This window comes from Amblyomma maculatum, chromosome 3 (assembly GCF_055883805.1).
Source record: "Amblyomma maculatum isolate TAMU_Amacu chromosome 3, ASM5588380v1, whole genome shotgun sequence".
Classification (NCBI taxonomy): domain Eukaryota; kingdom Metazoa; phylum Arthropoda; class Arachnida; order Ixodida; family Ixodidae; genus Amblyomma; species Amblyomma maculatum.
The window spans coordinates 149,280,207-149,296,112 of NC_139346.1; the positions used below are offsets into that span (position 1 = coordinate 149,280,207).

The window sequence follows — 15,906 nt, forward strand, 5'->3', positions numbered from 1 at the left end:
CACAACTGGGTTTGTTCGCTGAAACCATTCTTGAGAGAAGCGCGATCCGACTACTGTGCCGGAGTACCCGGGTTCGATCCCGACCTCAGCGGCTGCTTTTCGATGGAGGCGAAACGAAGAGGTGTCCGTGTGCTGTGCGATGTCAGCGCACGTTAAAGATCCCCGGGGTGGTCAAAATTACTCCGTAGCCCTACACTACGGCTCCTCTTTCTCTCTATCCACTTTCACTTCTACCTTCCTCCCTTCCCTTATGGCGCGGTTCAGGTGTCCACAACAACAAGTGTGACAGATACTGCGTCTTTCCCTTCCTGTGAACCAATTATTATTATTTTTTTTTATTATTATTATCAGATGCGCGACCAAGTCATGTAAATACGCTATTGGCGTTTTTTGCTTTTTTTGCTTTCCTTAAAGCTGGAAAGGAGATGGGCGGGAGGCTTTACTGAGAGTTATTTATGAAAGGGAGTTTCTGCAAGCTCCCTCGAACTTCGCGAATTATGTTTATTACCTGAATTTGACATTTAGTAATTTAGGTATTAGCATTAGTAGTTAAATAATGACAATGTTTATTTTAATTAACAAAATATTTCACTGCAAAAAAAAAACAATTGCATGTGGTGTGCAAGGTGGCTCTCAGAAATACTGAACTCATTTCGCTTGCCCGCGATTTATATTAAAATTTTTTGGCCATAGCTTAAATCAGAAGAGAATCCCGGTATATGCAATAACAGACAAACAATTTATTAAGTGGTATACGAGCAACATAAGGCGTACAGGTCACAGTAACTCAGCCAATAGCAGTAGGAGGCAAAACATGGCGCACACAGAGCTCCCCTTCAGTGCCAGCTTTTCGGTCAGGCCTGGACGGCCGTTTGCCAATGATTTCCCACACTTGGATGAACCACTTGCGCATTTACTTTACATTATTAAAGTTGACTCTCTCTCTCTCTTCCGCTCTCTCTGTTTTGCTGTAATCGCTAAGTTGTCATCATTGCTGCGCGACGCACTCATTCTGTCCCATTTTGAGAAGCATTTAGGGGTAGGCATAGCTGTAGAAATTGACGGGGGGTGGGCTGGATTGCTTCGAGGTGCCCATTTTATTCAGCCTTTGTTCTGTGTGCTTAATTTTCCACACCTCTTCTGCATGAGGTAGTGACAGTTTTCCTGCTATTTTCCCGCATTGTACGTCGACGAATCGACGGTAGGAGCGGCTCACTGACAGCCAAACAAACAGAATGAAAATATGCATTGTAAATGCATTCGCCTATTGAAAAATAATTTGGCGTTCTAAAATAAAGAAATAGAAAGAGAGAAGCAACTTAAGCAAAAAGGGAACATTATGATGTAATAATTCCTATTTACCGCAGTGAAAACAACAGAAAGTCAGAGTTTTTTCTGCAAAATATATACCAACAAAATGGTTCAAATATTAACTTTGCCCAAGAAAAAGAAGCCTTAAGAAGGTAGGTGAAAAGCGAACTTCCGTTTGACAAAATAAAAAATTAAGAAAAATCTATCCAGGGAATTGTAAAACATAGGAAGGTATAAAAGATTAAATTCATTTCCACTAAGAGAAACGAGCATTAGCGTGAATGTTCGCTCTAAGCTTTGGTCACGCTGTGCATTTTGTTAATATTGTTATGAAGAAGAAGATTGACAGTGGCGCGAGAGGAGCCCTCGCGCTAGGCCAGCCATTAAATAATCCTTCACCATCTCACCATGCTGTGCCATTCTCTTGCTTGTCGCCACGTACCGTTTTGATTGGAGGTGCGGCGTACGTCATCCCCATCCTCGCCTTGGAGCATCGACGCCATCCTCACGCCGGGACCGTCGACCGAGAGCCGTAGGATAACGCCGCGCAGCTTCGCCCAAGCCCTTCCTGCCCAGACCCGACCAATTGCCGTCGCCAAGCCCCCAGCCCGGATATGAAGATAAGGCGCACACATGAATTGACCACAGACCAGACCCGAGCAAAGACCCGACGGACCCGAAGAACCGAAAGACAAGAACACGCAACCCCCGCCCCGCCAAGCTGCCCGACGCGACCTCGAGCCATCGGTCCCAAGGAGGCTTCGGTGGCGTATGGCTGAAGAGCTCCAAGAGAGGCGAATCACCCTTGCATTATCGTGGTCATCGTCATCTTGGTGGAAAGCGCATCATTCTCTTCTATCTTTTCTTGAACGTCTACACCGCCACGTCACCATCGACTTCAACGAATCGGTCGGGATGATAGTTCGGTGGCCCCTGGAAGTGTTACGAAGAAGAAGACCGCCAGTGGCGCGACAGGAGCCCTCGCGCTAGACCAGCCATTATATCATTCTTTACCATATCCCCATGTTGTGCCGTTCTCTTGCTTGTCGTCACGTAACAATATTATTACGAGGTGCTATCCCTTGGTGCGGTTAGGTTTTCCATTCCACGCTGTTCTCACTTCTCGGAGAATGCACTTACAACAGAATTGCACTCTCTAGTATCAGACGTCCCCAGGTAAAGGTTTGTTCGCCAGTTGTCCTCTGCTTTCGATGTCGTATCACAGCTTCCTCCGGTGCTGTCGCGGTGTTTGTTTCCCTACAGGGTGCTTCGTTGTCCCTGCGTTAAAACTATCAAAGTTGCATTGTGTCATTTTTGGAACAATTTTCGACAATTTTTTAAATTGCTCTATCAACACAGGATAAAAAGATGTTACATAGAACTGGGGCAACACATGACCCTATACAAATGCCCCTTCTCTACAAATACAAATCAGACCCAAACGATACAACAGTTCCCCAGTTGCCCCAGTTCTATGTAACATCTTTTTATCCTGTGTTGATAGAGCAACTTATACAGCCCTTAATGGATCAGGTTTTAAAATATTTAGATATGTTGACGATTTCTTAGTCATTGTGGATAAGGGCGCTGCAGTGAGTCATAGTGTGGAGAGTGTGCTTTCTATTTTTAAGATACAAGGAAGAGGGCTTACGTTTACTCATGAGCTACCGGTGGACAACAAATTGCAGTTTCTTGATTTAAATATGAAAATTTGTAATGGGGAAGTGTGTTGGAAATATTTTCCCAGGGCTAAAAAAGAGCTACTTCCATATAGATCAGCCCATTCAAAGACTATAAAAAGAGGGATAGCTTCCCTTTGTTTGGAGTCGGCCTTGTTAAAATCATGTGTACATATGGCAGAGGAAAGCTTTAATAATCAATTACAAAGACTTGATGCGGCTGGTTTCCCGGGTATGATTATATGTGGGGTGGCAGAGTCTTTGCTTCAAAAAATGAAAGGGAAAAAAAGATCGCCAGATATGTTGAGGAGTAAACGACCACAAGTGATCCCCTATATACATACAGTTGCACACTGCCTGAAAAAGGTGGCTAGTAGGTTTGAGGTGCCAGTTGTGTTTTCTGCCCCCAATAAACTGGGTGGGTTATGTGCAATAATAGGAAGAAAAAACAAAGGGCAATGCGATAAGAAGCATGTTAAGAGTTTTATTGGATGTCGGGTGGGGGTGATTTATGAGGTTCCTCTGATGTGCGGTAATCTATATATTGGGCAAACAGGAAGATGTATTAATGATAGAATGAGGGAACATGAGAAGTCCATAGAAAATGGCAAAGGGTCAAATTTAGCCTTGCACTGCCAAAAGTGCAAGTGTGAGCCGTTGTTCAGCAGGCTAAACACATTAGGCAAGAGTCGGGATAAGATGGCACGCGAAATTTTAGAGGCGTATTGGATACAGAAGAAAGATGAGAGATGCATTAGTGAAGCTTCCTTAAGTTTACGTAGAAAAGAATTTAATTTTATTGAGCAATCCTCCTGAGTTATACAAAGAATGAGATTATTATCGGGCCTCTAGTTGTTATTCTTGGCTTAAAGTTGTTATTCTTGGACTCATCTTACGTTTTGGGGCCATGGGAGTTTACAGAATTTTTCCCCTCAAGTACATGGGCCTCGTGGCTTCTTAAGATGTTGGCAAGATAAAGTTTCTCATTACATAGGGACTACTTAAGTTATGGGGTGTAGATGGACATGTCCTACTGTATATGTGTGGTGGTGTTTTTAGTGAATGACTTGTGACTTTGTGGTGATATTTGCCTGTCCAGCGTGGTAGGAGTTGCTGGGCAAAGCAGAGGTGTGGATTTACAAGACAGTATAGATTTTGTGACTGTCATGTTTGGTTGATGTTTTCGGGCTGAGAGGAAGAAAGTGTCAATATTCCCTTGGGAAAGAAGAGGAAGAATAGAAGAAGAGGAAGAGGAGATTGGTCACCGCCATGTTTGGGCAAGGTTAAGGTCTGCGAGGAAGTGAGTGCCTTTTTCCCCCTAGGAAAAGAAGAGGAAAATGAGAAGAAGAGGAAGTTGAGACGTGCCTGAGTGTAGAAGAGGAAGTGTTTTCCGGTTCTTCTTACAGTTGGTAGTGTGCGCGTGTGGTGTGTATCTTCTCCTGTGTTTGTGTTTGTTTGCGCCACATATCTGAATACGATGATGCACCAACTAGCCCCTCAAGCCGTTATTTTGAGTAACATTACCTTTCAGTTGTCTTGAAGTATTCTAATTCTGAAGCAAATATATTTAGCGCTGTTGTACTTTCCGCCCTGATATGCTTTGTACTAAATACTCTTTTTGTTAGAATCCCAAGTGTATTAACAGTATATATAAATAAAATTAACAAATAAACAAATGCTTCATATCAAGTCGAAATGAACGAAAAATAATTGAGAGGCTTTCCCTGTCCCGGAATAGCTATTTTGTGACGCACTCACTGCTCTTGGCAATTAAACTTTACCAAATTATACTTTCTAGTCCTGTTGCATATAAGCCACGTGAATGTCAGTATTGTCCAGACACGGAGGCAACACTTCGCCCAAACAGAGCACAGGCTAATAAAAACACTGCTTGCTATAACTTGACAAATGGGTTGTCGGTCGGACGCGCTGTCGGTTTGGATACCCTGCAAAATGATGCAGAGCGCTGAATACTGAGTGAACTCGCTGACTTAAAGAAACGAGCTGAAATTGAACAAGTCGTTGAAGCATATTCACTTAACACACCCGAGGAATCTTTTACAAGGAAGTGCGTACACACCTCCACTCCAAACTAATTTATTTCACAATGAAACCTTGTCGAATTTTCATCGTATCGCTTCAACTCATTCAACTACAGTGATTATAAAAGACAACAATTAATTTAAGAATAAACATGCCGTCAGATTTAATTACTGACAGGTTAGCCAAAAATCAGGAAGAAATTAGGCAAATAGGCGTAATTTTTAGACTATAGCGTCCTTAAAATTACTCGCGCTACGCTACGAGAGACGCCGTAGTAGGCGGCTCCCGAAATGCCGTCTCTCTAGGTTTCTTTAAGGTGCTCCGGCATCGCACAAAGCGTGGAAGCTTTGCCTGTCCGAAATCGGCCATTGCTGCTGGGATAAACCCGCCTTACTGGGATCACCACTCAAGCGGCCTAATCACTGAATATACGTCGGAGCAAAATTTGCAAAAGAGAGATTCAATGTGAAATGGGCTGAGGGCTGCCTCATAAAGCCCTGAGTGTTTTCCGTGCTGACATTTTATCCCTGGGGTGAACGTACCTTGCATCTATGAAGGTTAAAAAGTCTATTGAAAGGAGTGTATAGTTGTCTAAGTGTTCAGCGTCTACATTAATCAGAATAAAATGCCTCTTTCCTTTGGATCACTTAGACAAGCTCAAAACCTTCCTTCTGAATGTTTCTTTTTACGGCTTGTGTGTTCTGGTCTCCAGTTCCTGCGTATATTTCGCATCTTCTTGTGCTTTATAAATGCTTGGCGTATGGAGGCAAAAGCAACGGTGTCCTATATTTAATAGAAAACGCACGCTTCATCACTGTCTCCAACGCTTAGCATAAAAAAAATATAATAACAAGTTTTTTAATGCTCACAGTTTATATGTGCTGAGCAGGGCAGTAAACATGCGTTAATATTATAGTCTTACCGAATTTTATAATTGGTCTGTAATTAGCAGAATATGGAACGTAGTAGCTTATGCGCAATCAATTATTTGCCAGAGCAATGACTTTCATCATCGTCATCAACCTGACAACGCGCAGTGCTGGGTAAGTGCTTTGCCACATCCCTGTAATCAACCTAGGCTTGTGCTAGCTGTGCACACATAATATTCCAAACTTCCTAATATTATCCTTTCCAACTCCTCATCTTCCTTCTCCTCCTCCTCCTCCTAATATCATTTGCCCATCTAACTTTCTGACATCTCCTGCTATGCTTCTGTTTTCGACCCTATTCTCGCGGTACTTGTCCCTGTTTTCGCCCTGTCTTCGTGACCCTGTTCTCGCGGTACTTGTCCCCCCCCCCCCCCCCCCCCCCCTCCCATGTACACTTGTGCGTTTTGAATACTGCTATTTTGCTAGAACTTCAATAAATAACTTTCTCTTCTTGGCCCAATATGTACTTCCTGTCTTTTAATGTTTCCCCTATCATTTTCTATTGCAAGCTCTTTGCGTTCTCCAGTATTTAGGTTCAACCATTGTGAAGTTCACAGTTTCTGCCCCATGTAATATTAATACAACTGTTACACAATTTCTTCTTGAAGGATGTCGTAAGCTTCCTTTCATTATTAGAGTAGGGCTCAAATCCACCCTATCACGACTTTATCGGTCTAGATATTTTAATTTCGTGCTTCGAATCTGTGGCAACTACGTTTCGTAATAAAACATGCTTTACTTGATACTTCCAATGCCCCGCTGCTTGGTGTAAACTGCTGTTACTTAGAGCCGCTACTGCCCATTATATATGAATGCAAAATATTCTGTATGCTATAATGTATAACAATTTATACATTCTATAGAAGTAGTGTGAATCAAACTTTTTTTGTAATTAAACTCAGGACACAAACTTTTTTTCATCTGTGTTGCAGAAGCTTTTTCTTTTTAAGCGAACTGCTTATCAGACAGCCTACCCGAATAATATACATACGCGTATTCAGGCGCCAATACTGAGGGCAAACATTGAATACTTAAACATATTCTTGGCACTCAGCGACAGATCACAAGGGGAAAACTGGCTCAAAGGCAATGCACGTAGCACTGTAAGCCTTTAGGAAGGCGTGTACTAACCTTCACACCAGTGCAAGAACGTGATTGCACGAATTTTGTACAGTAAAAAACAACAGTACGCGTGTTTTACTACCGGTTCTCCGTCCCCACACAAAATGTTTTCACGTCGTTGAGTATGCAGCTATGTAGGAGGCACGCCCACGTTTAAACATACATGGAAAAGGTGCGCCTATAAAAGCCTGCCAGAGGACCCGCAATGTTCAGAACCAACTGCTCTTCCATCCTCAGCTCATCATGGTAAGATCATTTTACAGGGCGTGACTCCTTAAGTCTAACGAATGGGGAAATAACCCTATTTATTATTTAAAAGAACAAAAGCGTAGTGTTCATATCAGTGGAAACAATAATTAAAGATCGAGAATGCAGCTTCTTCATTTCCCGTAGTTATTGTAGTTTACCATCTTGAAAACTCTAAACACAAAGCAACGTTACATACACCTTCTCTATAGAAAGAGGGAAATACTAACCATACCTGCTATTTTCAACTTTACAGAATTATCCAAAAACAAAGGCACGTTAAACAGCGGTGAAATACTGAATCGTTTACACTGAGGCGACTAGATCTAATGAAAAAGAAATATTTCGTAAAACGAGTTTGGAAAAGTCAATTGAGCTGAAACGTTTACTTCTATATTGTGTTCCTAATTGGTCTTCCAGTATTTACCTAAGCTCGTATATCTTTGAGAGGGCCAACTATCCATCAAGAGCAAGGAAAAAGATTACATTTTTTGCTCAGTAATTTGAAATTGCCAACTACAACGAAGAAAAAAAGCACCGGCCACTAAGAGCTGGCCGATGACTTTAACTCCGTCCCTTGGAGACCTGACTGTCTGAATGATACCTCACATAGACTTGCTCCTTGCCCTAAAAGCGATGATCACTCCAGCAGGCCACAATATGGCAGTCCAATAAGTATCTTCACGATACCAAGGAATGTCTCTGTAGACCACAGTAGCAGCTGCCAGGATTAAGAACGTTTCCATACATTATATTGGATGTACTTGCAGCCCTTTAAGAAAAATTGCAGCAATTGAAGCTAGGCGTACTGCCTACCCTACCAAAAACGCTTCAGACGAGCATCTTGAGACGTGCAAGCGCGCATTCACGATTGCCGAATTCACTAGGAAAAACGGGCGCGTCAAAATCATTCAGCCATAATAAGAGATTACCTATCAGCTAACAATAATTTCTGATTACCTGCTCAAGCTGACCAATAAGGAACGCTTCAGGAAAATCCCGAAAATATGTGGCCAACCCTATTGCAAAAACCAGCGTCTCCCAGCCTCTTCCAGTGCGAAACCAGTATGATTTTTGCGCTGGTTTTGCACTGGATCTGCTGGGCACGATGGAGGTATGCGATATTAACTGGAGCAATAACGGGAAGGCACTGGTTGCACTGGTACGATGGGAGAAAAACGCTGGGATTAGCTTTTTGACGCTGAGTGTGTCGCTGGCATCCGCGATGCACTGGGAGAAGCGCTGTATATGCGCTGGGGCCGCACTGGTCCTAGTGCCCCAGTATAGCCAGTGCGGCCTGGGGCGTCGACCGCTGTAGAATCCCTCAGGGGACAACACGGCAACAGCGTGCTCGCAATCGACCATCGGGGCGCATATTAAAAATATGGTTCAAGCAAGCGCTTTTTGCTGCGAAGTCGTTCGGCACTTGTAAGAAAACAAAGGCACTATCTTTTTTCTAAAGTTTCCATGTTTCGATAGGTCGTTTCGAGCGTTTCGAGAGAAACCACGACAACCACGCCTCTGATATCTCACGACACACTGACGGTTAACGTACAACTAGCACTGGAATTGAATAATATGGGCTACCATGCATAACAAAGTTCACAGCTGATCTTAAGGGAACTCTAATTATGACTGCCAAAATGTTCAATGCGGGCTCAATCGCAGGCAAGCGTAGCCTAGACCACTGCCCAGTATAAACAGCAGAAAGAAAAACATAAAACGAGGAAGACAGTAGTTTACCGAACGATGGGGTCATAAGAGAAAAAAAAAACATACAGCGCTTGTAATGCTAAATATTTTGCTTATTTCTCAACCTTTTGCGCTTCTTCTTACTCTGCGTATAAAGAAGCCGAGCCCTCGGTCATCGCACTGCATTTTGAAACGTCTACATACAAATAAGGTTTAGTTACACGTAAAATAATGTCGTCGCTGCTGCGCTTGCCGGTGTTGAAGCTTGGTCGCACTTTTTTTCCTTGAAGGATTGTACTATTGCTCCGTGTTCAGCGAAAATTACGCCCACAGTGGCAGAGCGCCACCGAAGAGCCAGCGTTGGTAAATTTGCCAGCGATGTCCAACTCCACATGGTAAAATATTTCTAGTGCACAAAATAGAGTGCATAGACGTCCAGAACATTAGTTGCAAGTCGTGAGAGCAGGCAGCAAGCTCCAATGATCAAGAAGTTGTAATTGTTAGAGCGGCAGCAATTGCCTGTAGACAGTAAAACATGAAGTCTAACCTTATAAATGCGGTCATGATATAAAATGCATAAATGTTGCAACGCTCTCCAGTTCTTGGCGTGGCCGAGCACTTAGCGGGGTGAGATAGTGATTGAATAGGTGCCAAGGAATCGAGTTCGAAGCGCACTGGGTGCAACTTTCACTTTTTTTTTCGTTTTTTTTTAATGTACCTAAAGTTGCCTCGTTACTTTTTACCTTTTAATTTTTATTCCAGGCCTTTTTTTCTCCGGGCGAACAGTGCCGCTAGTGCGGAACGTGCCAGTATGCCGCGTCCCACTGCGCCTAGTTTCCAGCGTCATACTGGGACTATAATCGGGTATGGCGCACGGGCGCTGGGGCGCTAGTGGCACTGGTTTTTGCAATAGGGAAGTAATGTCGATTCTGCAGAAATTCACATTTCTATCGTTAGAGCTAGGCTTTCAAGATTATTAAGGTCTGCATAAAAATTTGTACCTAACGACGCCGTATATGCAGCAGCCACACATAATCTGCATTCATACATGGGAACTAATTTCATGTTCTAAATTGCCGCACTCAGACAACATTCCCGCTCAAGTTCTTTAAAGCTACAGATTCCTATCGAATTAACTGTTTTTTTTAACACATCAACAGTTCCGTGCGTGCGTCTTCTTCGCTCTGGCCACCAGCGCCTTCTCGGGCCACATTGGTGGAAGCTACGGCCTCGGCGGCTTCAGCCTTGGCAGCTATGGTGGCTTTGGCCTCTCCACTTACGGCCTCTCCCACGGCATCGGCTACTCTGGTCTTGGCCTCGGCTACAGCTATGCCCCAGCTGCTAGCTACGCTGTCGCCGCCCCAGCTGTCGCTCGCACTGTCTCAACCTACCACGCTGCCCCAGCCGTGACTGCCGTCCACGCCACTCCAGCTGTGGCAACCTTCGCCCACGCTTCTCCAGCCATCGCATCTTACGCTGCTGCCCCAGCAGTGACCACCGTTGCCCACGCTGCTCCAGCACTCGCTACCTATGCTGCTGCTCCAGCTGTGACCAGAGTCGCCAGTGTCACCCACGCCGCCCCAGCCGTTGCAACCTACGCCGCTGCCCCAGTTGCTAGGGTTGCCTACGCCGCTGCGCCAGTCGCCAGGGTCGCCTATGCCGCTGCCCCCGCTTTTGCCACCGTTGTCCATGCTGCTCCAGCCACTGCCACTGTAGCCCACGCTTCCCCAGCCGTTGCCACCTACGCTGCTGCGCCAGTCGCCAGGTTCGCCTACGCTGCTGCCCCAGCTGTTGCCACCGTTGCCCACGCTGCTCCAGCCATTGCCACCTACGCCGCCCCAGCCGTTGCTACCACCGCCGTTCACCACGCCCCGGCTGTGGCCACGGTTGCCCACGCTGCCCACGCTGCCCCCGCCGTCGCTGCCTATCATGCTGCCCCAGTCTACGGCTACGGAGTCGGCAATCTCGGCTACGGTGTCGGCCACTACGGTTACGGCCATGGTCTCCTTGGTTACGGCCTAAACTATGGCTACGGTCTGGGCACTCCATTCCAGTACGGTTCTGTCCTTCGCAAGAAGTGTAAGTACATATACTTAAACTTCACAGCAATGGGTTTATAGTTTATACATTGAAGGGGACATATAGAATTCGGGAATGCCTTTTGGAGTGGCTTGCCAATGTTTTGCGCTACGGATTTATAATGAAATGTCTTGCATAATCCAAATACCGTCTAAAAACGATCTTAGTAAAGAGACTACAGTGTCGGAGCGGATTGTTTGCAAATATATAAATGAAACTTCAGTAAGTATGTTGTATAGAATGCGGACATTGAAATTGGCTGATTTTATAAGATAATTTACGTGGCTCCGTGGTCGCGTTATATAAGATAAATTTTTGTCTCGTTCCTTGTTATCTCCTCATAATCTCATTTCGCTTTCATTTGCGCCATGATGCTGCTCTTTATAAACCATTGTCGCTGCAGGGAGCACGAAAGGTTCGCAAGCTTTTATGTTCGAACTGTGATAGATGGTGTGCAAGGAAAAGTCGGCTGGGGATAACCTAAAAAGAAAACGTTGAACTCACCATGCAACTAATTTATTTATTTATTTATTTATTCAGATTACCCCCAGAGGCCCTCCAAAGGAGGGTACTACATAGGGGGGGGGGGATACAATTGTAAAACACACGATGCAATTACCAACAATTACAAAAAGAAACATTAAATATAACATCAAAAGAGGAAAGAAAAACAACAGCAAAATATTCTATACATTTCCGTCACAGAGAAGTAGCTCTTGGAATTTTTTTTATGTTAGCTTCTATCTCGCAAATAACGTATCTAGCGGTAGTCGATAGGATTTAAACGATTGATCTTTCGTGCCCTGGAGAAGAACTCTGACTGGAGATTATATATTTATCACTGAAATCAAGTAAGATGTACTGAATGTACAAAATGGTTTGGAAGTAATTGCGTTGTTAGTCTTCTCACCTCATTTTTCCAGTAACCAACGAAAATCTTGATCCATACATAATTATTATTAACTTTTAACATTGTTTCTTTCCAGAAACCCATCTCCTAGGAGCACAGGAATCGAGTCATGTCCTCTGAAGAGACGCCGAATTCAAGGCATGAGCAGTTCACGTGATTATGTTGACGGACGGAAGAAAAATAAATTATTTTTCTTACTTTTCGCCTCGCTCCTTGCATGGTACCATGGTGAATTGGATTTGCAGCAAGTCTTCATTGAACGTGAAATGAACTACTTATTCACGTGACATCTTAGGGTCCTTTCTCTCTAACGAATTGAACGTAGCTTATGATGAATGTAAATCATCAATGACTACCTCACTCTTTGATTGTTTCCTAAACCGCGCACCGCAAGCAAAGCAAAATAATTTAAAGGAAGCGAAAAAAAAAGGTCATAGTTGAAAGCTCCTAATGAAGTGCGACCTCCTGAGATTGTGTTGCTGGGCACTAGACTCGCAGAGTACTTCCGACGTATGAAAACGCAAAAGTCACAAGATTCATCAATCTCATATCTCCTCAAGATCGCAACTCAGTCACTGCAGTTTTGGACTGCTGTTAAATGTTTGTTTTTTGAGGATTTAAGTTCCTACAAAGTATTATTATTCGCAGCTTCTACCTCTTCATTACCGTAATGTTTGTGGCCAGCACCGTCTTTTCCAAAAGAAGACAGGCTAATTCGTGTAATTTTTGACTGCCCAGTGCAGCAACAAGGTGCCACTTCAAGGCAAGCTGAACAGCCTGCGATACATAAAATGCAGTGAATATCTGGTTCTGGGCACCTGATTATCAATTCAAACATCTTCTTCCTTCGACCCCAATCATAAGAACGGGATAGTCGCCGAATGAACATACCCTGCCTTCCCTCCCCAGTCGCGTGCGAAGTACTGAGTCACGCCAATACTCAGCACCTGCCATTAGTACCATCGCCAGCGCTATTCGTCTTTCTGCATCTGCTCTTCAGCTTAGCCGTGTGATCAGCTGCGGTGGTCTTCAGTTGTCTTGCTCATCTCATGAAACTAAAAGCAGTGTGAGTCGACAATGAAATATGAAGCTTATTCTACCGGTCTTGCGCGCAGCCCAAGGCCCATATCGAGCAGCCTTCCTCAGTACGATCCCCAGTCGACGAAACGGCTTCGGTTGTCCTTCACGGCCATCCGTCAGAAAAAGGGCTGAGAGTGGTCGGCCATGGGTTTAAAACAAAGAAGGCTCAATTTCATCTTCCAGAGAACTGAGGACAGGTAGAGGCACATCCATATTGATGATACGCATGTAACGAACAGGCATTTTAATACCGCGTCAACTCTGCTCAGCCGTTCGTGTTTGAGATTCATCTTGACTCTTGAAAACCCAGTTTTGCAGTGTGCTGTTGCGTAGTGAATTATAATAATAAAATAGTTCTTTAATAATGCTATTATTCTTTATGACCTCTTATATTATAGTGAGAGATGCATTTTCTACCACAGAAAGCACACAGCGCCTGTGAATTGGTAGGGAAGTCAGCGAGTACGTATCCCTCAAACAACTTTTATATAAAGAAATAATGAAAGCAATATTCAACGCGAGTGTGAAACATGTCTTGTTCATTTTGCAACAAAACCAAACAATCAACAGAAACACACAAAATAAAGCAATCACTTTTTCAATACAAAACTGAACAAAGGAAGGACACAGTGTATTAGTGCATACAGAACATATATAGCAATGGCAATTGATTTCCTTTACAACTGAAAGTAAGGAAAACATTCCAGGTTGACATCCAAATGGGCAATACCCTGTATTGGACTTTTTTGCTTGACTTTGACACAATAATTCACAAAAAGAAGCCCCAATCACAACATGAAAAGCACATGGCTGTGTATATATAGGGACATCATGAACAGTGAACATGGGAAAGTTGTTTTCCGTCTGCATTTAAAAATGCTGCCTCGGTCGGGAACCGATCCCGCGTCCTTAGGGTCCGCATTGAAGCGCCCTAAACCCTGATTTTCCCTAGCGACTAATGGAAAACACATAGAAATGCCATTTCAGACTTGCACAACTACGAGTGGGTGCGCAAGGTGTGCGTACGGTACAGCGTCGTCATACCCGCTTGCGCTTGAACGTGGAGCGTTCAGTGTAGCAGCTGATGTCTTCAGGAGGGAACGTTAAAAAATCAGTGACAACTTTGAAAAAATGACTTATACTTAAGATTACCTGCGTGTAAAAAGAGTTCAAGGAAACCGCACTAGATTATTGCAGTTTGAGCGAGTTGTATTGTTGCACTAAAGTGCCACGAAAAGTAGAGCATTAGTAATTGATTACCATTCTATAATTACCGCTAACTTTTCAGAGGCTGTAACTGACCGCTGTAATCTATTATATTTCAGGTGGAGTAATTGTAATTGCAATTGGGTACATGCAATTTGTAACGCACGAGGCTATATTTTTAGGGAACGAGCACATAAGGACTGCGCTCTCATAAAGGCACAAATAATGGAAGAGCGATTAAGGCCATAGCGAAGTCCGGCCACGTGAAAGAAGATCCTCAATGGGAGACCGTCGACTAGAGAAATTAGAGCATAGCGCAATGAGGGAGGGACAGACATGAGCATTTTAAAGTAAAGCTGAAGGGCCCCCTAATTACAAAATAGTAAGTTGAACTGTTTTAGAACAGCGAAAGCACCAAAACGGTATTCCATTTTTGGCGAAGGACGATACAAGATTGACGCCGCACCGATAACACGGATGTGATACGATATGCACCAGTAGAGACTCAGTGGTGAAAAGAAAGGATGAAAAATGTGGCTGGATGAACAAAGTATCTAAGTAAACCTAATAGAAATACCACGGTCTTTATATTTTTTCTTAACATGATGAGCGGCCAATAACATCCCAATAAAACCTGGGATGTCTTTTCCTTAAAGAGGTGTGCCTATTGTCAGGATTCTGGTCCGTGTCCGGGTATTAAGTCTCCAGGTCCGCACGATAAGGTGAACGAAAGATGAATTTATACAATATTTAGAGTAATGTTACTGGGCACAACAATTCCGACACGCGGGCCGAAAGTTACTGGCTTCCCGCGACTGTATTCCTATAGCGACGGCCAGGGAGTATATCTACCTCGTCCGCTCCAGGCGCGCAGTACTGCACGCAACGACTCTCACGACGGATTCGACGGCCGGTGGTCGAGCGCCTTTTGTTATAGGGGCCAGAAGGCAGTTGGTCTTCAAACTGCCCAATCGAGACGCTGCAGCTGGCCGCGGGCCAAGCGAGTGCACTAGGTTCCCGCCGTGGTACGAGGAGGCAGGAGAGGAGGGCGTGCCTCCCTGGCGGCGGCGGTCGTTGAGGCGCCAGAATGCCTGGCTTCTACCTGGTCAAGACCAGACACGCCGGACGCCGAGGCTTTTCCTAAGTGCGCCGGTGTCTTGCGGTGAGCACAGGGCTTGTAAGCCGGCGTCAGGCGCTCGCCAGCACCCGCTTGACTGCAGGAACCACTCGCTGCAGGGGCCGCGGAAACAGCAGCTAGAAGCCAGACCATAACACTATGTACCAATCTGAAGTAACAAAAGGTAAATATAAAATATATCTGAGCAGGAATTAAGTTCGGCGTGGCTCCCAAATCAGGTCAACATGGCGAGGAAGGTGAGAAACACATACAGCAAGAGTTTCGCTAAAAGAATAAAATCCAGAAAACTCCCCACGGTTACCCTTATTCATTTCAAGACATTACACAGGCATTTCTCATCATCATCATCATCAGCAGCAGCAGCAGCAGCAACAGCAGCAGCAGCAGCAGCAGCAGCAGCAGCAGCAGCAGCAGCAGCAGCAGCAGCAGCAGCAGCAGCAGCAGCAGCAGCAGCAGCAGCAGCAGCAGCAG

At 44.5% G+C, this 15,906-nt stretch overlaps 1 protein-coding gene across 1 annotated transcript; it reads left to right on the top strand.

The window, feature by feature from the left end:
* Positions 1-10,164: 10,164 nt before the first annotated feature.
* Positions 10,165-12,179, top strand: LOC146196403 (uncharacterized; the record flags this gene model as incomplete). The annotated part of the gene is made up of 2 exons (XM_084598186.1): positions 10,165-11,101; positions 12,088-12,179. Coding segments are annotated over 2 exons (939 nt in total), but the record flags the coding sequence as incomplete, so codon positions are not given.
* Between the last annotated feature and the right edge of the window lie 3,727 nt (positions 12,180-15,906).